Here is a 24,220-nt window from a genome sequence, read left to right as displayed (position 1 = left end):
CCACCTGCCTGTGTGGCTTGTCCCATGTCCAGCTGCCCTGTGTCCAGCTGCCCCGCCCTGTCCCTGCACTACTCACAGCTCTCCCCTCCTCCCTTCTCTGCTTTCCCACAGGAATATGTGAGGCTTTGCGCAGACACTGCTGCACGTGGACAGCAGGGGGTGAGCACAGGAAGCAGCTCAGCCGTTAGCCATTGGGGAGTGAGTTTCCATTGCCACCTGTCACAAGGCTGAAACAAAATGCCAAGTGCAGCACGAGATGCTGGTGAGGCTGTGAGACCATGGGGACTCTCATCCACTGCTGGTGGGAAAGCATAGTGGTGTGGCCACTCTGGGAACCTCATAGGTTCTTAGGTAAACATGCACTTTGCATGTGACCCAGCAGTGCAACTCCCAGCTATGTACTTGAAAGTAATGAAAAGCCATGGTTACATAAAAAATTATATAAACAGCTGGGTGCCTGTGGCTCCGCCTGTAATCCCAGCTACTTAAGAGGCACAGATCAGGAGGATCACAGTTCAAAGCCAGCCCGGGCAAATAGTTCTGCAAGACCCTATCTTGAAAAACCCTTCACAAAAATAGGGCTGGCAGAGTGGTTCAAGATGAAGGCCATGAGTTCAAACTCCAGTATCACAAAAAAATCATAAAAACCTTTATAGTGATTTTATTCACAAATGTCAAACTGGAAGCAACTGAATGCCCACTAACAGGAGGACAAACGGGTGTGTCCACACTGAAATATAAGTCAGCAACAGGAGTGCCACTGACTGGTGCCCACAGGGGTGGATGGAATGCAACACCCCCAGGAGACAAACAGCGGGGTGGGGAAAAGTTCTTTTGAAGTATAAAGCACATAGACATACTGCACATAAACAGTGTATGTCTAGAAAAAAACTTCATCGGGTGGGACAGGTGTGGTGGTGCACACCTGTAATCCCAGCACTGCAGAGGCAGAGGCAGGAGTTTGGGGCTTGCCTCAGCTACACAGCAAGACCCTGTCTCAAAAAAATAAAATATTCATGGGAGTGTTAGAAAGAAGTGCCTAAAAAGGCTCCTTGGAAGGATGATAAATGGGGGTGGGGAAGGCTAAGAAACATCCCCGGATAAAAGATGCCACACAGTGTGAGAACTCCCAACTGTGTGTGTCTGTGGACCAGCCACCCTAGAAAAAGCAAATCTGTGAGATAGAGATTAAGGAGGGGTCAACCATGAAGGTCAGCTCAAGAGGATTTTGAGGGATGTTGTGCTTGCTTACAACTGTAGGTGTTTGTCAACTCAAACTATGAAATGACCAACTCTTTAAAAGGCTCTCTGACTATGTGGCCTTGGGCAAGTTACTCATCCCTTCTGAGACTCTGTGCCCTCTCCTGGAAAGGGAGACCCTAGCCACACCTGCACTGCAGGTTGTTAGAGGATGAACGTCCAGCAGCTATCACAGGCCCTCCTCCGGCCACACTGGTCAAGGACAGAACTGCACGGATGCTTCCCAGGCCAGAAGGCCCTTCCAGGTAGCTGCCAGGCTTCATGGAGGCCATGCAGGTGGTGACAGCCTTAGTACAGGTTGAGACTTTCAGAGCCAGGTCAGGTGAAGCAGGAAAAAGGAGAAGAGGAAGAGGTGAAACGCATGCTCAGCAGACAGCAGCTTCCCAAGTCCTGGGGCACTGCCTCCTTTCTATCACCTGTAGACTTTCAAGTCACAACTAGGGGAAGACTTGAAAACCACCTTATGCTGGAGCTGGAAGTCGGTGCTAGGGCACTTTCCTGGCATGCCCAAGGCCCTGGGTTTAACCCCCACCACCGGAAAGAAAAGGGAGAGAGAGAAAAAAGAAAAATCCAAATGGCTTCTCTTTGTTCTTCTCATGTCACTGGCTAGGATCAGTGGCACTGTATGCAGTGACCCTGAGTCGCCACTAGAGGCCAAACTGCAGAGACTCCCCTAAAAAGGGAGACAAAGATGATTCTGGCCGCTTGGCCTCCTGCCCACACATCCAATGAGGTGCGATGGGGATATCCCCCACCCCCACCTGTCCAATGAGCACAGCACCCCACCTCCACAGCCATGGCCCCATATGGAAGAGGTCTGCAGTCTGAGCCTCAGCCCCAAGAGGGTTGGAAGCACGGCCCGGAAAGCAGCACCTCCTCACTGTCTTGTCTGCTGTCCCCATCAGGAGTGAAAGCTGATAGCAAAGAAGGCCAAGTTCAGACTCCCAGGCCACTGATGCTGAACAGACTGGGGAGCACATCAGGGACGGCCACTGCTGTCTGCTCAGCTGCAGCGAGAGCCACAACAGATAGCAGCCTGGTTACTTGATCACCTGCTGACTTCTTTAGTTTTAAAATATTTCAGAGTGGGGATGTAACCCAGCATACACAAGGTCCTGGCTTTCATCTGCAGCACCTAAATAAATAAATAAATTTCAGAGAACTGTACAGAAAATGCCACATTTCGCCTGCCATCAAATATACATTTCCCCATTCTGACACCATGGGGCCTCATAACAGAAGGCCTCGTGTTGCTGTGCCTCGTGGCTACAGCAGCCTCGTGGCTGGTGTAGGGCCCAGTGACCATCACACTGTTAGTACAACTCGTGCGGAGAAAAAGCAGAGCTAGGACTGTGGTCCAAGGCCAGCCCAAGCAAAAAGCTCAAGACCCTATCTGAAAAATGAAGCAAAATTGGATGGTGGTGTAGCTCAAGCGGTGGAGTGCTTGCATAGCCAGTGCAAGGCCCTGAGTTCAAACCCCAGTGCCACCAAAAAAAAACAAAAACCAAAACTTTTTAAATAAAGATGAACAGATGTATTTAAAGTTCTGCCTCTATCCCCCTCCCCTTATGTTTATATTCTCCTGCATGCTTTTACACTTTTACATGTAAAGTGATGAAAATTAAATGCTGTTTTGTTTTTACACTCAACATAAACGTCCTGCCATCTTTTACTTGGCATTTTGTGGCACACTGGTAACACAGGGACCTGCCTTCACTGTGTGTGGAGGGCCCACAGGCGTCAGCCCATGCACTTCTGGGCCTCAGATGCTGCAGCCTCCTCCCACAAAACACTGCAGCAGCCCCCAAACCCCTGCCTGGGCTCCCCAGGGTAGACAGGACACTCCCTGGAGCACCTGCATCTTCAGCCCCACAAGGTGGCACCAACTGTCCCCAAAATGTCCCTGTCCGTGCTCCTGCTTCCCTGCATCACAGCCAACCAGTTTCTGCCTACTGGGTGCAATTTGCCTGCATTTCCACAGAAAACTCCATGCTAACAGTTATTAGTCATTAGCAACAGAGACCCTGGGATGAGACCTGGATGGGAAGAGATATCTGGATTTGTTAAGATAAGGCAGTACTTCAGGGAACAAAGGAAAGCAGATCAACGAGGTCCACAGCTGTATGGGCCTATGAGCACACCCCTACTCTTAACTGTCCTGTTCTCAGAAAACGGCACTTGGGCTTACCCACCATGGCTCCCTGCCCTCGGGAACTAGGATGTAGGCCAACCATCACCTGGGCTGAGGAGTCACTTCAACACTCTACCTGCTCCAATAGGGGAAAACCAAAATCAAAACACTGCTGAATGAGGTGTGAGAAGCATCAACCCAGGCCACCCCCTCCCAGGGTCAACGACCAGTGCTCCCCAAGCTCCTGCCTCCATCTGAATTACACCCCAAAGAAAGAAGTCACAAGGCAAGGCTTCAGAAACTGATTTACTTAAAACTGAAAGGAGAAACACAACTGTGCATGCCCCAGGTAACAACGTCCCAGGTGAGAACACTAGGCACCAGGTGCCAGCAACTGCTTCCTAGGAGTCTGCCTAGCCTTTGGGCAAACCCAAGCTGCCCTCTGAATAAATGTTTTTTCTCCAAGCCAGCTATGTGATATTAAGTAACCAGCGAAAGCAAAAGGTTCTGACCCCTCACCTGCTCTGGTTGGTCTCCTGCAAACAGGATCCTGCAGTACCAACAATTCCCTGCCAGCGCCTGGAGCACCACTCCAGCCCATGGAAGACTGGCTATGTGAGCCACTGGGCTATAAGTGACACAGCACTCAATGATTTGGCACAATCTCGTTCCCAAAGCATCAGAATGAGATTGTCTGCTCCTTTTTTCTCTCATATGAACTTAAAACTACAATCCTGACCCCAAAGACAGAGGACAGGGTGTTAGCTCAGAGTTGAGGGTGGTCTGCGGAGTCTCCCTCCACCTGGGCATTACTGAGGACATTCTTCAAAGTTAGGCCAGGAGGAATACAGCAGAGAAAAATGGCCTCAAAAGCCCAGCTGCTGTGCTCAGTCACTGTGTTACAGACCAGGGTGCTTGGTGTCCTGTGTGTCTTGCTATCCTGAAGCAGGGCAACAGAAACCAGGACTCCATGAAATCACAACAGCTGACAGGGGTTCTTCTTCCCCACTGCTGCTTCTGAGCACTAAAAGTGACCGGCTGGCATTGTGCAGATCTCAAACAGGGCGCCCGTAGAGGATCAGAGGACAGAGCCAGCTGGCTAGGGAGAAGACCTGCTGCCCAGTCACTGGTGTGCAGTTCTCAGTACGGGAGGAAGTGTAGCAGACAGTATCACTATGACGCTCATGAAGCAGGCGAAGGAGTGACTGGCATGGTCATTGCTCAGCAACCCCTTGCCAGGTGGGGGCAGGGAGGACCCCAGAAGGATGGGCAGGGACACTGCCGAGCTGACAGCCCTGGACGGCAGCTCAGGACCTTAAGCATATGCCACAGGTGGCCAGCAAAAACCGTGAGCCAGGCATCAATGGGTGCCAAAGGGACCCTGATAAGGTCCAGAATGAGGAAAAAAGGAGCCTAAACTCCCACTGCAGGGCTCACAAAGCCACTCACTCCACAATGGACACTGGAGGTCTGAGCACAATAGGCTGACATATCCTCATGTGCTAACATCCCTGTGCAAACGTCCAGCCCCAACATGGAACACTTGCCAATGCCTGTGACTGAAATCCCAATCGCATCACTCTGTACAGAGCAGAGCAGGTTCAAATATGCAGGGACCCACGAAGTTCTTTTCTCTCCAAACTGCAGTCAACCGACTATTCCCAACCACAAAGAAGCAAACTGGTACACAAAGGCAGTCAGTCAGGTGCACAGCATCGTGGCCTAAACTGGGCTACTCAGGGACCAAGTGAACTACAGGAAGCCTGATGAGGGCTCCTGGGAGTCTCCAGGCACTGTAGTCTGTCTTCAGCAAGACCTCAGGCTGGGTCTCAGATGCAGGGGCTACTGCAGAATGGGGCACAGGGCCAGTGAAAACACAGGCACTTGGGGTCTTAACCTGGAGGGTCCCCAACAGGTCCTGTCCTCCCAAGTACAACACCACCTGTAGGTCTATCTAGAGTGCCACATGTAGGTATGACGACCTAGACACTGTGCTCTCACCTTCAAGGGGCTTCATAGGCAACTCATGTCACTACTACCAACACTTTAGCACTGCAAGAAAGGCACCCAAGTGCACCACGCAAATGAGAAAACCCAGCATCAGGACAGACTGTGGAGACATGTGCTCCCAACGGGGGATAGGCAGCTCTCCACAGCGTGTGTGCAGGGAGGGAGGGCAGGAGAGAGGGAGGGGCAGGTGCACAAAAAAATACCCTGCTTGGAACTGGCTGCTTGAGAACAGCAGGTGGCCTTGGTTCTAAGCTGGAGAGTATCTGGGACAGGCACACAAACCACTGGGACAGAGCTCTGTGTGTGCAGTGATATACCTAGTGACCGTATCCCTAATCCCATTTCACTGATAGGGACACAAGTCACAGTGAAGCGCCTAAGCAAGTCACTAGAGAAACTTGATATTCTGTGACTCCCGAGAGCTGCTTTCTGCACACGCCATCCCTGTCCATAGTGACTTCCGTCTCTTCCTCATCACCTCCCAGGGGCCCCTTCAGCCATGCCATGTCTGCTAGGCTAGTCCAGCAGGGCAGACATGAGATGTGGAACGGAACATCTCATCACGGCTGCAGCATGAGACCTCCCTGAAGGAGGGTCTTGTTTTCCCTGCAAGGCCACCGGCGCACCAAGGACACACACGAGTTCTCCACATAATTCTCTCTGCCCCACGGCCACTCGTCTACATCAGATTTATTCTGTTCATTCACTCTTTTGTTTTGTTTTGTTTTGTTTTGTTTTGTTTTCTCTGTTGACATGCTCACCTCTCTCCTTCAGGGCTACGGACAAATGTGCAGGAATATATTACACACTATACATAAAGTGTCCTGGGCTGGGCCAGGCCCCTGGTGAGAAGGTGCGTGTTCTGGTAAAAAGGCCGCATTTCCAAAGTGCATGCTGCTTCCATTCACGGTGGCAGGGCCATGCCCAAACCAGCCCGTGACACAGATGTGGCCATCAGGAGGTGAGGGACTGAATGTTCTTGAGCATCTCATCGAAGGCCTGTGGTGAAGGTGCATCTGCGTTCCGGAAGGCAGCCTGGACCCGGCTGTACAGGCTGAAAGACTTCAGCTCCAGCCAGAGGAAGCCAAAGCGGTCCTCATCAAACAGCACAAAGACACCAGGTGTGCGCTCAGGGCTGGTGAAGCCATGGCCAGCAATGAGGCCTGTGCCATAGAAACTAGAGAAACAAAAGGAAAGCGTAAGGGGGAGGGGCCCAGAGAGCACAAGCACCCACCATCCTGGTATCCAAAGCACCCTGCACATAGCAGCCACAGCCACAAATTGGCAGGCCAGCAGCACCCAGAGGGCCTGTCTCTGTAGGACAGTCTGGAGGCCCTGGCTGACCTCTACTGAAGACAAGTTTGGCAGGCACCCCAGATGCAAAGGGCCAGGACTCTGGGCCACTCAGGAAGCTTGGGGGGAAGAGCCTGGGATTCACTCAGTCCTGGGCCTTGCTGACTACTACATCCATCTACTCCCCCAACTGAGGCAGGAGTGCTAGGCAAGCACACCTGGGAAATCTGCTCCAAAGACATTCACAAAGCAGGCCCAGGGAAGCCAACCTTGATTTTTGGGACAGTGTGTTACCGTAGGAACCATTCAGATGTAACAGAAATGGAGCCTACAACCAACATTAACTAGAACTGGCAATGGCCCACATAGGCATCAGACTAGCATTACTACAGCTCTGTTCCTCCCAGTCCTCCCGGCAGATGAAGAGTTAGAGATCAGCACGGAACACCCCATGTATGCAGTGGTGCCAGGGCTTCCACCTGCACCCTGGCCACACGGAGGGTCCCCAGGTCAGCCCTGTGGAGTAGGGGCTGTGCCTCAGGGGCTGTGCCTCAGGGGCTCCTCAAGTCAAGGAGGAAATTCATGGCCCCTGGGCAAGTGAAACAATGTCCACTGTGCCTATAACTCAAGCCACAGGGATTTCCTGCTGTGTCAAGACACTAACCAGCCAGGAGGGGACACACACACGCCCCTCCTAGGCACAGGAGCCCAACATCCAGCACAGACTAAAGTGGAGAATTATGGGAGAGTTTAGCCTGGCAGGGACCTGGACCAGAACTGGCCATCCAGCCACAGCATGCACTGATGAGCTCTAAGCTGGCCGTGGGGAATGGGAGTTTAGAAACATGGCTGTTCAAAGCTTTACAGTGGCTGAAACAACACAGGGCTGCTATCTGCACCTCCCAGTGCAAACCACATCCGGCCGCACCGTCACTCTCATGCATGGAGATGCACCATGATGCCTTCCCACCAAACCCTCAGATGCCCAGGTCCTCTGGCAGCTCAGCAAGGGGTCCACACTCCACCCTACTGTGTTGGTTTTACTGAGAAATCCTGATAGACTATCATAGGCCTTGCACAGCAGCCACCCAAAAGCAGAAGGAACACAGCCAGAAAGGTGAAGAACTGACACCACGAGCCTGACAGACTATCAGCAAAGTCTTCCACCATGGTGCAGTGTTCTAGATCTGGACTGTCCAGTACAGTAGCCACCAGCCACAGGTGGCCATTCAGCAAGTGAAATGTGGCCCGTGAGACTGAGGAACTAGGTTTTTCATTTTGCTCAATTTTAGCAGGAGACTGTGCGGCATGAAGGGTGCACAGGGGTCACGTGTGCAGGGGCCCACAGGGGCGCACCCTTCCTCACCAGAGGTGGAGGCTGGCATGCACAGCAGTGGCACCAAGGGGCCAGCCACGAGCATAGGCAGTGAGCGGGGGAGGAGAGAGGTTACAGGCAAGCACTGCACTCATTAAGCAATGCTAGATGCCACCATGAGCCACCCAGGAGGACATGCAGGCAGGAGGGGTTGGGGGAGCCTCTGTGCTTCACTGCGTGTCAAAGCTGCAGGACACACTACCTCCTCTGTCTTACTTGGCCAACTAGAAGTAAATCACTTCAGAGGCCACTGGTGGAGTCACACGTGCACGTGAAGTATCTGGAGGAGGCCCCACATCCCAGTGGTCATCACCTCCGCCCTGGGGCAGCGATAGAAAGCCCAAGGAACAGCGCCAGAGGCTCAGATGCAGGGGACTGAGGCAAAGCCATGGGAGCTCCCCCAGGCCTCACCGGCCCTCCACCTCAGGGTCCTTACCACGTCCTGCAGGTGCGGGGGTAGTCCTCACTCCTCGAGCTCACGCCCACAGGCAACACGAAAGGCTGCCCCTGCCCAGACTGAGCTGGCTGCTCAACTGCGGCCACTCCACTCCCGGGCTCCCCGCTGTCCTCAGCAGCTGCCCCACTGGGCACCTGGGCAGATGGCTGTTCCTGGGGCAGGGCAGGGCCCTCACTGGCCTCCTGCTGCTCCTGCCGCACCTGTTCTCGGACTTCCAGGACAAGGCGCGACAGCTCATTGAAGTTGCGGAGGTTCTCCACATCTGGCAGCTGGATGCGGTGCCTCAGGTCGATCTCCACCGTCTGCTGCCCAGCGGGGATATTGGGGTCACCCTGCAGAGTGGGCGGACAGCAGTCAGTAGGGCTCAGAGACCACAGAAACACTTCCCAGCCTCCAGTCTAGATCCACTCTGGCTGGAGGAGCACACTCCTTAGGAAGGAAAAACTCGGATGCCCTTAATCAGCAGGACCCAGAGAGTGCGGCCATCTGTGACAGGGTCTCTGAAAACCAGGAACAGCAATGCCGTGAGTGACGGGAGAATGGTGACTGGACACCTGCCAACACACATATGCTCACCTGTGCTCAGAGAGACCCAGATAGGAACAAGCCCAGTTTATAGAGACATCCATGGACCTTCTAGGATCTGGCAGGGGTCAGCAGGCCCAAGGGGACACCTGTCCGCCTGGAACACCTCAGCCCTGAAGTTCCATGGGGGACAGGGACCCAAACCCCTACCCAGAGGAGCTCAGAGAGGGGAAGAGATGTGGCCCTGCTTGTCCCCGTTCCACAAAGAGCTTCCTCCAAAGCAGAGGGACCACCAGCCTAATAGGAGGATCAGGACATACTAGCGCAGTCGGTCACGCCCATCCCTGTAACTCAAATAATGACCTCGGCAAGGAGCATCAACAAGGCAGTATTCAGGTCAGGAGAGAGCTTTACTGTGAGGTTCCCAGTCCAGCCTGGCCCTGGAAGCTTCTTGCGAGCTGCATGCTAACTCAGAAGATTTCAACAAAGCTGCACCCTAGTGTCACCTGGACACCTTGGGTCCCCTTCCCAGCCCCTAACAAAATCAGGAACTGTGGGTTAGACCCTGGCACCACTATTCTTCAGCCTGCCCCACGCATTACTGGGTCAGACCAAGGCTGACCACTGGTGTAACAAAGCCACCTTGAACACACAAAATCCAAGACCTCATAAAAAATGTGGATTCTGGTTCATCAGGCCTGAAGGGGGCCCAAAAATGAGTGCTCCTGAGGGGCCAGGGCTGAGGGTCTTGGGTCCACTAGAGGCAGCCAGGGTACAGTGGGCCCTCATTTGCTCACACGGAGCCCACATGTGCTGGCCTCACCAGGTGGCCATGGCAGCTGGGCACTGCTCACCGTGATCTTGGTGCCCCTGGCACGCCAGCCATGGAAGCTGAGCATCACAATCTCCAGTCCATGGCTGCCATAGGTGCCCTTGAAGAGGCCGGGCTTGATGAGGTCATCGGGGTGACTGGGCGGGAGATAGATCCGACGGTAGGTCAAGCAGTTGCTGTGGGGGGAACAGCCAGAGGCTCAGCTTGGCCAGAGCAGGCATCCTCCAGACCTGGGGGTGGCACCGGGCTAAACCCTTCTTCCCACTCCCAGCCTGCAGGCACAGCACGCCTGGCCCCATTTGCAGAGTGTTTTCAGCAGGATAGAAAGGAAGCACCACTCCTGCTCCATTACCCTCAGGAAAGGAGCTCAAATCACTGTGAAGGGAACAGGCTCTGGGACCCCAGTAGAGGCCTGAAGACAGGCTGAGCCAGGCCTCTTAGGGCCCATCTAGCTCCAACACACACACTGGACACTGGTGTGCCTATGCTGGGGGTGACAGAGACAAATCAGGCAGACAGTAGTCACTGAGGTGGGAGCAGGGGATGGGGTTGCACTCACGACACCCAGAGTGAGAGGATACGCACCAAGACAGACTACACTCTGGGCAACCAAAGATCAAGGACTCACAGTATCCCCAGGAAAGGGGGACTATGCTCATAGCACCTGCAGAGGACTGTGCTCACAGTACCCAGCAATGGCCCACGCCCTGGAGGCCCTCACTCACTCGTACTGACTGGTGTAGATGAACTTCATCAGGATCAGCTCCTGCATATGCTCGTGGAAGATGTCCTCCAGCGTGCGGCCCCACTCCTCCCTCAGCCACGTCCGGAACTCCTTCCAAGAGAGCGCAGGGCGTGAGCAGCACCATCACCGTGAAGAGCTGGCTGACACAGTGACACACGTGTACAGGCAGATCCACTGTGTGTGCCACGGATCCCGGGCCAAAGGTGGGCAGGCTGGGGCAGGGGGCAGATTAAAAGCAGGAGCTGCCATGCACCAGGGGCCTCCTGCACCCAAGGTGGGTGTGCCGAAGAAAAGCAGCAGACTCTGGTCCTCAGGTGTCCCTTCAGGTGAGGCCACAGGCCCTGTCCAGGCTCCCAAGTAGCACCCTCAGGAGCCTCACTTCTGTGCCCACCAGTGGGACAGAGGGGTGTGTTCCTGATCCAGCTCCCCACTGCACAGTCTGCGCCTGCTCTCAGGATGCTGGGAAAACCTGGATGCAGTAAGACAGCTATCACTAACCCCATCACGTGAGTGACCAGGGCCATTTTCTGCAGCTGCCCATGAGGAGGTAGACTGAGGAAGGTTCTTTTTCCACAAGACTTCAAGGGTCTCGAGTGTCAGTTCACGTACACATGAGAAGGAACTTTTGTAAACACAGCAACCCCAAAGTGCCCTAATTCTGAATTCTGCAATCAAACATCCAATGGTGCTCAGGACACTCAGCGCCCAGAGTCTGATTCTACACAACTGACATAATTTATCTAAACCCTGAGGTGGACAGAGCCAGCTCCAAACACAGATGTAGATGGAGGGAAACAATCCCCACTCCACCCATGCACTCATGTGTCACTGTCCAGACTGAGGAAGGACAAGAGTTGCTGCAGAGACGAAAGGACAAGACACAGAGCAACTCCCTTTCATACACAAGCAGCACAGAGCAGTCTTCATGTGTTCTATTCCCTGCAGTACCACCAAAAAAACCCAAAAGGACACCAAATGGAACATGGAATGGACAAAGATGTCATCATCACCACACTGAGTGGATTTGAACGAAATACTCCAAGAGACCTGCGCAGAGCAGCAATCCCAACCGGTTAGTGGGCACAAGGTCTTCAAAGTACGTTATTACAAATCGTCTCGACGGCAAGCCACATGCGCACAGGACGCAGGGGCCTGGAACACAGAGGACGAGAGGAGCTTTCCGCCTGTCTAGGACCGCTCACTTAGCAAGCCCCTCCTATCTTCCCAGCAGCCCTCAACCCTGACAAGAGGGACAAGGGCCCCTGGCAGCCTGGCAGCACTCTCTCCCCATCTGCACTCCTCCCCCAGCCCCAGATCTCCAAAGGTCTCCTTCTGGGAGAGGGAGCCCCTGGGCAGGCAGGGGTGGGAAGAGGCCTCGCAGGGCTTCGGTGAAGAAAGAGCAGGCAGCGTTAACACCCAGGTCAGTCTCTAGTGGTCTGCATTTCTCACTAGGACCAGAGTCAAGGAAACCCACGAAGTCCTGAACACGAAGCACCGTTCCTGACCTTGCTCATCCTAGCCTCACTCACAGCGAGAGAGACATCAACAGTGTCAACCGCTGTCAAGATTCCCACTGCAGGCTCCGACATTTCTCTGGGTCCCACCAGGAGGTGCCTTCCACATTTACAATCAGGAGATTACTACTCAGGTTCAAAGCCAGCAAGCCCACAGAGAAGCTGTTCACAGGGGCCTTTTCTGATCCAGGATTGTGATCTACAGGCCTCAACACCTGATGAATGTCTGGGAAAATATGCTTACATTTTTCACTTAAATGTGGGCTACAATCATCACCTAATATAAATGCTATATTATGACTGTGTATAAAAATCAAACTGAAAATGACAGTGCTATAAATGATGATTGTCACCCTTCTTACTTGCCATGCACGCAGCAAATGGGCCTCATTTATCTTCAAAGGACTCAAGAAGGAATGCATAGCACTGTGTAATCTTAACTCTTCATGAAGTTCTCTGCTAAAGGAGAAGCCACCAAAAATGAGCTAAGAAATGCATACATAACAAAAAATATAGCTACAGTGAGCATCTTATACTTGACAAGTTCAACTTCCTAAACATGTTTTGAAATAAGCAAGGCACAGTGGCTCACACCTGTAATCCCAACAACTCAGGAGGCAGAGATCACAAGGATCCAGATGTGAGGCTAGCCTGGGCAAAAAGTTATCTACACCCCATCTCAATTAATAAGCTGGGCAAGGTAGTATACAGCTGTAATCCCAGCTGTGTGAGAGACATAAATAGAAGGACTGAGGTTCAGGCTGGTCTAGGCAAAAAAATAAGAGACCATATCTGAAAAATAAACCCAAAAGAGCTGGGAGTATGGCTCAAGTTGTAGAGCTCCTGCCTAGCAAGCAAGAGGATACCCTGAGTCCAAATCCCAGTACCACTCCCTAAAATTTTTTTTTTAAATCTCAAAAACTAAAACTCAAAGGCTACATAAAATTACTCAGACAACAGGAAGCCCCCCGCCACACACCCATTCTCCACTGCATTTCCTCAGTTCAGAAATCTCAGCTCCCAGAGAAGACGACGACAGGAGCCCCTGTGCTAACGAGCGCTGGCCAAGGCATGGGGGAAGCTGGTTAAGATCTGGCTACAGAGAGAGTGTGCTTGCCCACTTCGCCCTGAGGAGGCGGGGACAAAGCCGCATCCCCTCGCACACATCACACACGACGCGTGACCACAGCCTCACACGTCGCCTACTCTCTGCCCAGTGAGAATGAGGGGCCAGGCACAAGTGTCTCCACGTGCCCCTCCCCCTCCCTCCCAGAGGTCTGGGCTCACCTCCTGCCTCCCGCCTGACATCCTATGGTGGTCCGTCTGGTTGCACTTGGTGGAGAACTCGTCTTTCTTCACAATCTTCAGCGTTGCAATGGAAGGAGAGAGGATGAGGACAGGTCACCCCACCCGGCAGGGCAGCCACAACTGCCCTCCCGTCACAGATGCAGTCAAGTGGGCCGCCCAAAGGAGGACGCTCAGCACCCACCCCCAAGCTCACACCCTTCCAGACACCAGGTGGGCATGGCTTCTCCCAAGCAGGGCTCAGGGCAGAGAAGGAGCTGTGGCCAGTGCTGGGCAGCACAGCACACTCACAAAGCCAGCGTCAGAGAGCAAGCGCTTTATTCCAAGCTGATGCTCTTACAAACGGGAGGAAAAGAACAAAAGGCTGCACTGAATGCAGAAGTCTCAGGCACTCTGTCACACCAGGACACCACATGCACGGCAGGGCAGGCAGTCCCTTCCTCCTGTCCCTGCTGAGCTGTCCTGGCAGGGTCTGCAGTTCACACCTGGCCCCAGGACGGCACTGGGATGGGAAGGCCAGAGGAGTTCCTCTCCCACTTGCCTGCATGCCATGTCTAAGAGAGCCCAGCTCTCACCTACCTGGATGTGGCCATTGTGAGGCCCTTTGTGGCCGTACATGCACTCCACCGTGGCTGACTTCCTCTCCATCAGGTGGATTCTAAACAGAGGTTTGAACCTCATGGGGTCATCCACGTGAGGATCGTGGGGAGGCAGGTACATCCAGCCAATGATGAACAGACCATCCACCTGCAGGCGGAGAGGGAGCAGAAGCCACGCTGCTCACTCTTCAACTTCCTTCTGCTCAGATCTGGAGCAACAAACAACTGCATACCCAAAACTAGTGCCCCCCAGACATGGACATGATGCCTCATAGTCCAAAAGGGGAGGCCCCAAGCCACTGTATCCTGTCATCAGACAGCCCGAGAGCACACTGTGCTGCTTACAATGAATCTTTGCTCATCTGCAAAACAAAATCTAGCCCTCAAAGTGACCTGATGAGACGTTCTTACAAATCTCCTCTAACATCAGACACAGAGCAGGGCCAGGCCAGCCTGTGCCCTGCAGAAAAGGCACTGTTGCTCTGTCTCCAGCACGAAGCCCCACAGCCCCCACCTCCCACAGAACCCCTCTCGAGCCTGACTCACCACCACATTCAGCAGTCCTCCATACGGCCCGATATCTGGCTGCCACAGCCCCAAAATGTGTCTGTATCGGTGAAGCACTGCAGGAGAGAAGAGGTAAGTCTCACTTAGAAGGAACGGAAGCTGCTGCACACTGTGACCCTGCCACGGAGGCAACCGGACAGCCAGTGCTGGTAACCACGGCTATTACCTTTGCACAGATGATATTGAGTGAGTGAGTGAGCGAGCGAGCGACTGAGCTATCAGAAGAACAGGCTGGCTTACGTGGGCCCTGACTGCCAGGTGTGGAGCCTGGGGTCACTGCAGGTTGCAAGAGCGATAGGCAGTTTTTGAGTACTGACGGCAGTTGGAGGTCAATCATGCAGGGCCAAGAAAGGCCAGGGGCTGGGCAACAGCTGGAGGTCACCAATCTGGTGCCTAGTGTTTGGTGGTTGCAGGTGATCTTCCCCATCCAGCTCAGACCATCACTCAGGGTCTGTAACAACAGGACACTGGCCACCAACCTGCACCTTTAAACCGCTCCTGAGTCTGCTACGACACACAGTGACGCTGGTCTGCTTACGTGATGGCCACACCTTGATGGGTTTGTGTTTGTTGAACAAATACGAAGTAAGATCAGGACCAACAGCAAGTGCTGGACTCCAGAGAGATGCTCACACAGCCAGGCAGGAAACACACTCATGTCTGTACCTTACTCAGAAGTGATGGAAACTCAAGTCAATGAGGAGAGGGAGGAGGGCAGGATGGACAGATGGACAGCCGTGTGGTGGAGTGCAGCAGAGGGTCTACTGAAGAGCCCATATGGAATGGGCTTCACTGTAGAACTCTCAGCTTTTCTGTGTTTTCAAACTTCAGTAAGTATTGGAAAACATCAACAACACGATTTAGTGAGCACTTCTATCCTCCCCTCAGCTCCCCATCTAACTGCCAGCAGTATCTGCTTCTTTCCAAAAGCCAGCCCCAGGGAGCATGTTAGAACACTCAGCACTCTCAGTTCCAAAGTGGAGCGGGCTGCCTCTGTGCTGAAAAACAGCAGCTTAGAAATAAGAATGTAGCTTTCTGAGATGCCTGGCTAGCCACACAGATCTCCCTGGGTTCTCATGCTCCACTAGGGTATTAAGAGTCAGTCACAGGCAGCACAGGCATTCATCTATAACTCCAGCACTCAGGAGGCTGAGGGGGGAGGATCGGGAGTTTGAAGCCAGCCTGGCCTACACAATGAGACCCTGCCTCAAAGCCAAAACAAAAACCAAAACAAAGAAGAGTCAGTCTAGCCCTCTGTGTACCAGGGCCACCAATGGGAAGCTGGTTGGCTAGGCTAAGGTGACACCAGCACAGTGCACAGAGAGGAGATAAGGTAGCCCGAGCTGTGAACACACTGACCGCGAGGGAAGCACGTGCCCTACGTGTGACGCCTATGTCTCACGACACATGGGGAAGAATGATGTCACACCGGAAATGTGGCCTCACAGGCAAAGCTCTCACAAAAGCACCTACACTCATTAAAAAAAAGTGAGCCCGTGAACTTATCTGAAGGAAGCCGGCATCCAGCAAGTGCACACAAGGTTAGATGCACTAAGAAACCCTGACGACTTGCCTTGCCATTGTCAGAAACACTTTGCTAGTCTGTTTCAGAGGGCCTGGAGACAGTATGCGGTGTCTGAGTCTGGAGGAGTAGGTGACAGGGGCCCACCTCCCCAGACCACTTCTGAGGCTCACTCCACAGAGTAGCCACCAAGTCACCCCACAGGATAAGGATGGAGCAATCTTGTCAAGAGCATAAAAAGAGTAACCTTTTACCATCATTTATGTTGAAAAGTGGACAGAGTAAAGAAACTGCACTTCAGCACTGTTTCAGTAAATGCTATGACTCACACCCACTGGCACCTGCACGCAGTGACAGGGATTTTTTATAGATGGATCCATCTGGTGGCATATTAAATTACAAAATCCAGGGACAGGAAGCCTGCCTCCTTTACCTCCAACTCACATACTGAGCCATGAGTGCTGGAGCTGGAGGAAAAGTAGCCCATTTGTAAGAAATGAATTCTGTGGGCCCGAGGAGCAACTTTTCTCCAGCTGTGGGCCTACAGATGTTTTACGAAACCCTCAAACACAAAACCTGCCTCCAGGTGACTCATGTTCCATCCTGGGAGACACTCCAGAGCCCCAACGACTGGCCTCAGTCACCTAGGACAAGGTCTATGTGGTCCTGAAACAGCCAGAGACCCTGCCCCCCTCAACCCAAGAGCCAACAAAAACACTCTCCACCCTGGCCCCACTGTCTGCCCACAGCAAGATCACTGAGGAAAAGCAGGAAAGCCAGCACATTGGGCCCGGACCCCGCAGCGTGCAGAGTGCCCAGTGCTCTCCATCTGGATGATCACTGTCCCCATTGCAACTTCGTGCAACCACTCAGGCAGGTAGGTCTGTGCAGAATCGAGGCATTGAGTGGGGTGGCCCCATATGTCACTCTTGCCCTCAGGAAAGCAGAGCTGCAGTTAACTAGCCTCCTGCCCCTCAATGCAGCTGCCATAACTAGGACACAAGCAGAGATGTCACAGACAGTAAGAACCAGCAGGTGGCTCAGCCGCAAGTCTCCTAGGCACGGGCCCACAATGCCTGCACAGGGGCACCTTTCTGGTGTACACTTCCTGGTGACCTGTCACTCTCTCCATGCTAACATCCCAGTGTTAGCAGCTCTCACCGGATTCCGTTGTATGAGGCCACACCTCTCAGGATCAAAAAGGCTGTCCAGCTTCTCTGGACGGTGGGCAAGGCTACTTTCACATTCTACACAGCGTATTCTGGAGCACAGCCAGGAGGCCTAGAGCCCTGCACTATAACAGCTGACTTTTAGGTTCAATGCCTTGCAGTCACCATCAACATGCACAAGGAAAGGTGTCAGAGCTGCCACAAGGGCTGCTTCTCACCAACAGTCCAGGCAACAAGGCACACAATCAAGAGACAAAAAAGCAAAGGGACACCTCGAAGTGGCTGATCCGAGGTCACAAGACTCCACAGAGCTGGTGCTCAGCCCTCACGCACCAGCTTGCTTCTACCCGAGACAGTCCTGCATGCAGGCGGTGGCTCAGGCCCAAGAGCACAGGGTTCAGAGGATGTCACTGACTGGGAGCAAGAAGGACAAGGTCTCAGCTCAGGGAGCACTTCCAGTGGGCAATGAAAACGCAGGCAGCTGGAGAGCCCAAAAGCTCCACACACTATACAGGCTTGTAGACACGCCAAGACTCCACTGATACAGGAGAGTACCTGGACACCAAAAGTGTGGGTGCCACGGGCACCAGGCCTGGTGGTGGAAATGGTTTTCTTTCCCACTGCGTGAAGATTTTCACAGCATATACGGGCCATGAGCTAATGGGCCAGTCGTCTAAATGTGTGCAGAGAAACACAACCCATATTCACAACTGGAGATCCTCCTTGTATTTTCTGAATCATCCAAGGTGAATTTTCCAAGGTATTTTCCTAACTCCACTCAAACCTTGAGGAGCACTGGTTCTCTGATCCCACCAGCCTGCAGCAGCACTGCCACTGCAAGCAGTGGAGGCTGAAAAGCGCAGATGTTCTAGCCTGCTTCCTGGGAGCACAGACATCAGTGCAGGCCTCTTCCTGGGACATTACAGATCCCAACCCCAACTAGGGAAGAGCACCTGAAACAACTCGGGCTTCCTGGGCCAGGTGTGAGACTCCCCAGAGGTGGGCTGGAATTCCGTTCCAGGAGAATCGTGCAACAGAGAGAGGCAGAGGAAACCACCAAGAGCTGGACTATTTCCACCTAAGCCAGGCTGGTGTGGCAACACAGAGGGATTAATTGTTCTCACTGATTCTCGCCATGTCAACTGATCCCTCCCTTGGGGCTGGGGAGGACCTGCTGTTTGGCTGCCGAGCAGGGAGAGCTGGTGAGCCCAACGCAAAGTGTTCTGGAGAGGCTGTTTCCAACATGGTGTGGTACCGTACGTGAAGAACAGCACTCCCATGTTGAAAGTGTGCCCACCCCCTCGGCTCCTCTTCCCTTATCATCGACTGACCTCCCTCAGTGAGCTCACCTCTGAACATCTGTGCAAGCAAAGGGTCGTCAGTGGGTGCTCACACACCACCCGGGACCCGGGACCATGCTCAGCACATCCAGACATCTCTGCAGTGAGTGCAGAACTGTCCCCAAAGTGAGCAGGGACCCAGTTGTCAAACCACAGCTATCAGTCCAGAGCCAACAGGACATGAGGGAAAGCTGCTTCAGTAGGTGTTGTTAGAATGGACATCTTAAAAGCCAGCAGGGGGTCTGCTCCAAAGAGACCACACTGACACGCGTTACTGTGCACACTCCTGGCAACTTCAAAACAGCTTTCAGTGCAAGCGAGGTGGCGGCGGGGGGCTGGTTGGTTGGTTGGCTGTGTTTGGAGACAGGGATCTCCCAAGGCATCCCAGGCTGTCCTGGAACTCAGGATCCTCCTGCCTCAGCCTTCCAAGTGCTGGATCACAGGCATGTACCACCACGCCCAGCTGCAAGCAGGTATTTTTTAATCTCTTTTAACAACTGAAATTTAGAAAGTGGAGAGGGCATTAATTTCCTGCAACTCTGGCTCGGGAGGATGATCCAGAGCTCAATCAGATGCACTTGATTCCGAGGATCAGCTGCTGCTCGGGTGCCTGCCTTGGTGGGTACACGTGCACAGGGCATCTTTAATCCGTATCACTGTTCAAAAACGATTGGCTAGTAAAGCTTAGAAATTCAGCTTGTTTTTTTTTTTTTTTTCAGTTCTGGGGATAGAACCCAGAGCCATCTTTGCAATGCCAGACAAGTGTTGTGTTCTCAGTCCTTTTTTTTTTTTTTTTTTTCTTTTTTGCAGCACTGGGGTTTGAACTCAGGGCCTCATGCTTGCTAGGCAGGTGTTCTTATCACTTGAGCCACTCTGCCAGCCCTTTTTGTGTTGGTTATTTTTCGAGATAGGATCTCTTCAACTATTTGCCCAGGCTATCTTTGAACCGTGGTTCTCCTGATCTCTGTCTCCTAAGTAGCTAAGAATTCAGGCCTGAGCCACTGGCACTGGGCCCTGCATTTCATTTTCGATTGTTCAAGTTTAAAGCCCCTAACACTGTTCTCTTCCCTACGTGAATTTTTGCAGTAGCTTAAACAACAGATGCTGAAATGCACCCCCCACCCCGAGCCAGAGTGAGAGTGACCTGGATTAACGCTGTTGAAGACCCCAGATGCTTCTGCAGGAACTAACCCATGTGTACAGCTGTCCATGCCACCACTCAATGTGACCTGTCCTGGAAAGTCACAGAGCAACACCACAGCAAAGTGGGAGGGCAGTGGAAGCCAAGAGGCCAGCCTACTTCGGAGTCTCGCTGTCGGTCGGTGAGCCAGGGCCCTCCAAGCAGCTGTGCCAAGCTCACACGCAGAAGCAAAGCCAGTGGGAGTACGTACGGCAGGTGTAAACATCTCTGTACTCCATGTGCTCGTAATCGGGCAGAATTTTCATGAAGCGTCCCGACTTCACACGAGGATTTATACCTGAACGGACACAGCAGGGAAGGCTAAGGATGGCTCTGCTCTTCACAACCATGTGAGCAGTTTTCATCTGACGCAACACCCCCTTCCTCATCAAGACTCTATCCTCATGGACCCACCACCCAGCAGGCTGGGAGGCCAGCCGTGCCCAGAGGACACTCCATGCCATGCTCCGCCCTTCACCAGAGACCTCCCAGCAGCTCACAACAGCCTCAGGAGACCTCTCAGACTCACTCACTCACCTGACCCACCCACCGCAACCCAGTGGGGGTGGGCAGGAGCGGCTGATGGGAACCTGGGGTGACAAGTAGGGCCCAAAGCGGCTTTGCACTTCCTTTTGCTCTTGAGGTGTGTGCACTTGTTCCCAGCCTCTTCACTCACAGTCAGACCTGCCACTGCTCAGGCTGACCAGCTCAGCTACCTTGACTTCAGCCACCTGTCCCCAAAGCTCAGTAGTTTTCTCCCAGATAATTATGGCTTTCATAACATGTTCACAAAAACAGTTCCTACACTATTAAAATGGAAACCAAAATGTGCTTTGGCTTATGCAAAGTGAGCACTCCGGGTGCATCTGAGAGCATTTACAAGGAGTCAGGAACCAGCAGGGGAGGAACCCTCGCTCGTTCCACCCTGCGCACAGCCACTCAGTCTCTGAACCACCTGCACCCACAGCTTCTCCCAGGGGACAGTGGAACACAGCTAAGACAGGCTACCATGTGAGCCCTCCCCTGGGTGCCACAGGATAATGTGACACCTGGACAGGCACCCAACCTTTGTCCCTGCAGAAATGGGGCTGCTGGTGCCTACACCTCTTGAAAAGAAACCTGTCTCCTTGCTGCTCTGAAATGATGCAGGTCAGGTGGCCAAGACACATCTGCTGACACTTGTGGAAACCACAGAGCGGGAAATGGGAAGGCCACTGGCTTTGAGGGAGGGCAACTGGATAAAGAGTATGCTGGGGGGCTCTGAGCCCTTGGCAAAGGCCAAGGGGCCCTGGGAAGGTAAGACTTGAAGAAAGAAGACAGGGGCCGAGAACTCAACTTGCTTGCAGAAAGTGTGATGCCCAGTGTGAGGCAGCCTCTGAAAACTGCAGGAGTTGATAGAAGGCGCCATGCCTACTTCCCAATCTCTATGAGCTGTGTACACCCTTCAGGCTGCAGCCCAAAAACCTCAGGAGTTGTCTTGTACACAGCCACATTGCTCAGATCTCATGGTCTCTGGTAATGGATACAGGGGCCATAGGGCAGGAGTCACTTCTGTTCCACAACACAGGATAGCTACGGTTGACAGCAACTGTTCCTTTCCAACAGACAGAGGACAGAATTCTGAATGCTCCCAACACAAAGGAATAAATGTCTGAGGTGACAGATATGTCAATCCTGCTGATCTGATCAATACATTGGCGCAGACATGCAGCTCAGCTGCATTGTGCCCCTGTAAATATGCACGTTACAGATCACTTAGAAATTAAAGACATGGCTGGGGCTGTAGAATGCTTGCCTAGCAGGTGTGAGGCCCTGGATAAGATCCCCGGCACCACCAAAAAATAAATAAAATATATATTAAATAAATAAACAAAAATGCAGGCCCTGCTGCATCACAAAAAGAAACCTTCGGCCACAATGGACTGAAAAGTAAGGTCAGTGGCAAGTCCAGAACAGGAAGAATCAGAGTCCCAAACTTTAGAGTTATGGCTGCCAGTAACAACTGAAACTGGAGATGGTGTCAGAACATGGAACAGAGGCCCACATTACTTCTGTCATTTGTCACTGATGCTCACTGTCTGCTTCTGGCACAAAGTTAGTGATGGAGGAACAAGGAAATTAACTCACGCTTCGCATAGACGTCTCGACAAGACACGCCTGTGATCTCCAGCTTCCGCAGGTTCTCACAAACGCCATACTCTGCAAAAGAAACATTTGCTAGAACTTAAAACCAATAAACCACAAAGCAACAGAGACAGGTGGAAGACAGAGGGTGGCAGGAGAGGGGAGGTCAGGAGGGGCCTGGCCCTGGCTATCACCATCTGAATCTGCCCTTCCCTGTTGCGACTTTGTGTTTAGCTGCTGCCCAGCCACCAATGAAGCCACTGATTGCTCACCCCCAGGGCCACCCTCAGTGAGCAGCTGTCTTCAATACCTGTTCCATCCTGGCTTACGAGAAAAGCGTGACAGAAATTCAGCTGTCTCAAAATGGCACCATTCCCCATGAAAGCAAAGTCACTGGCATGTTAGGACTCACCATGCAATTATTTCTGTTCAACTCAGCCACAGGACCTGTCATCAAGAACCCCGTCGAGATGCTGGGAAGAGGAGTAGGACATTCCATGTCCCTTTTACATCAGACTGCCCTGGTCCTGAGCAGTAAATGAGCTCCTGATACATTCCCATCTCCTCCATTCTCACACCCTCACCCCACCAACAGAACCACCTGCTTCTTCCTCTCTAGTCCTTACTGACACTTACCACCTCACCACGTTCCACCAAAACCTCAGGCCTCTAGCTCAGGTCCTAGGGGCTTTGGGAACAGCACCATAACTGTACTAGTTCACGCAGCCACAGAACTGCCTGCTGGCCATTACCCTCACTGACAGCTGCGCCACACCAAGCCCAGCAGGGTACCACTATGCTCACTCCTGCCAGCATGCCCCAGGTCCCCTGACATCTCCATTTCAACACCGAGAAAACCGGTGCAAGAGGTGACACAGCCTGCATCAAAGGAACAAGAGCTTACAGTGGTCAGGGACCCAGACCTAGGCCAGATGGCAACACCTCCCCAGTGGTGTAAGGAGAGGGGTCCTGGCTCCACGATGACACCATCCTAGCTCGAACTTCCCATGTCACACAGTGTGCATGTCAGGTGGTATGTCATAGCACAACCTCCACGGTCAGGACTCTGGCCCCACGCAGGGAAGGAAAGCAGTCCTGTGGGCCAGGGACGCACTGCTCCTTCTCACATCACTCTAACAGCACTGAAGCTTGGCCTTTCCTCTCAATAAGACAGCGCTGTGAGCCCCAGTGCTGAGAAAGCAGGCAGGATCCCGCCAGCATTCCCGGGAAACTGAGTACCCAGGGCCAAGGCACTCTGGGCAAGAGCTCTTTGCTGGGGCCAACAGGGTTGACAGCAGCCACCTCACGCCAGACCCCAGGGCCCATGCAGAATTCCATGTTGCCGCTCAGTTGTGGCTGAGGGCCACACTAAGAGAGGATGCGGCAAGACCCCCAGCACCACTGGAGGGGATAGGTAAAATGACATTACGATACACCCAGCACAGACAAGCATGGCCACTGCAACTGTGGCCCTCGCTGAGGTCTTTCTTCTCAATCCCTCGGCTTAGGAACCTGCGGTGTGCACGCACTTTCGCACACCCCCACTGGACAGCCATGGTACACGTAAGCCACATGGGCTAGTGCTGTCACCCTCGGCAACACCAACCCAAACACCACCCAGGACATCAGCCATTTTCCCCATAGCTCCCTTAGTTCATGGTCCAGTCTACGTACATTTCCTTTCTTAATGAAAACAACTCCCAAAGAGGTGCGTATCACTGTATATATTTGTAATCCCAGCAATTTGGGAGGCAGCGATCTGGAGAACTAAAATTCAAGGCCAGCCTGAGTCCCAGCTACTGGGAAGTCTAGGTAGGAAGTTAGCAGTCCAAGGCAGGGCCTGGGCAAAAAAGTAAAATAAATCTGAGCCCCCATTTGAAACAACAGACAGACACGGTGCCTCACACTTGTAATCTCAGCTACTCAGGAGGCAGAGACAGGAGAATCGCAGTCCAAGGTCAGCCCCAGACAAAAGTACAACACTCTACCTGAAAAATAACTAAGGTAAAAAGAGCTGGGGCATGGCTCAAGGGGTAGAGCACCTGCCTAGCAAGAGCAAGGCACTGAGTTTAAGCCCCAGGACTGTCCAAAATAAACTAAGAAGCAAGCAAACTGTAACGCATAACGTGAGACCTGAAGCACCTCATGAGCCCCTAGGCTTCCACAGGAGCCCACTCTCCAGCTAACTGATGCAACATGAAAAGGAGCCTGTACATCTGTGCTTTGCCTCATTGCCTAGGGGCCTCCTGGGATGCGTGGGATGCCTGACACA

The 24,220-nt window shown here is 53.0% G+C and overlaps 1 protein-coding gene across 5 annotated transcripts in view; it reads right to left on the bottom strand.

The window, feature by feature from the left end:
- Positions 1-6,055: 6,055 nt before the first annotated feature.
- Positions 6,056-24,220, bottom strand: part of Fbxo31 (F-box protein 31) — a 29,824-nt gene continuing 11,659 nt past the window's right edge. The window contains exons 2-10 of one of the 5 annotated variants that reach the window (XM_020179526.2): positions 21,952-22,023; positions 20,036-20,122; positions 14,593-14,669; positions 14,027-14,194; positions 13,430-13,504; positions 10,609-10,718; positions 9,906-10,059; positions 8,506-8,858; positions 6,056-6,578 (exon numbers count right to left, since the gene is read on the bottom strand). In XM_020179526.2, the coding sequence (XP_020035115.1) occupies positions 6,356-6,578; positions 8,506-8,858; positions 9,906-10,059; positions 10,609-10,718; positions 13,430-13,504; positions 14,027-14,194; positions 14,593-14,669; positions 20,036-20,122; positions 21,952-22,023 (1,319 nt within the window). In that variant the 3' untranslated portion in view covers positions 6,056-6,355. Of the gene's footprint in view, positions 6,579-8,505; positions 8,859-9,905; positions 10,060-10,608; positions 10,719-13,429; positions 13,505-14,026; positions 14,195-14,592; positions 14,670-19,835; positions 19,855-19,944; positions 20,123-21,951; positions 22,024-24,220 lie in introns of those variants that run through there. The other 4 variants (XM_074055511.1, XM_020179527.2, XM_074055512.1 and 1 more) reach the window with 4 other exon arrangements.

The sequence above is a fragment of the Castor canadensis genome, chromosome 15, assembly GCF_047511655.1.
Source record: "Castor canadensis chromosome 15, mCasCan1.hap1v2, whole genome shotgun sequence".
Classification (NCBI taxonomy): Eukaryota; Metazoa; Chordata; class Mammalia; order Rodentia; family Castoridae; genus Castor; species Castor canadensis.
The sequence above is the reverse complement of the archived record's forward strand: the minus strand, read 5'-3'. Positions and strand labels throughout refer to the sequence as shown.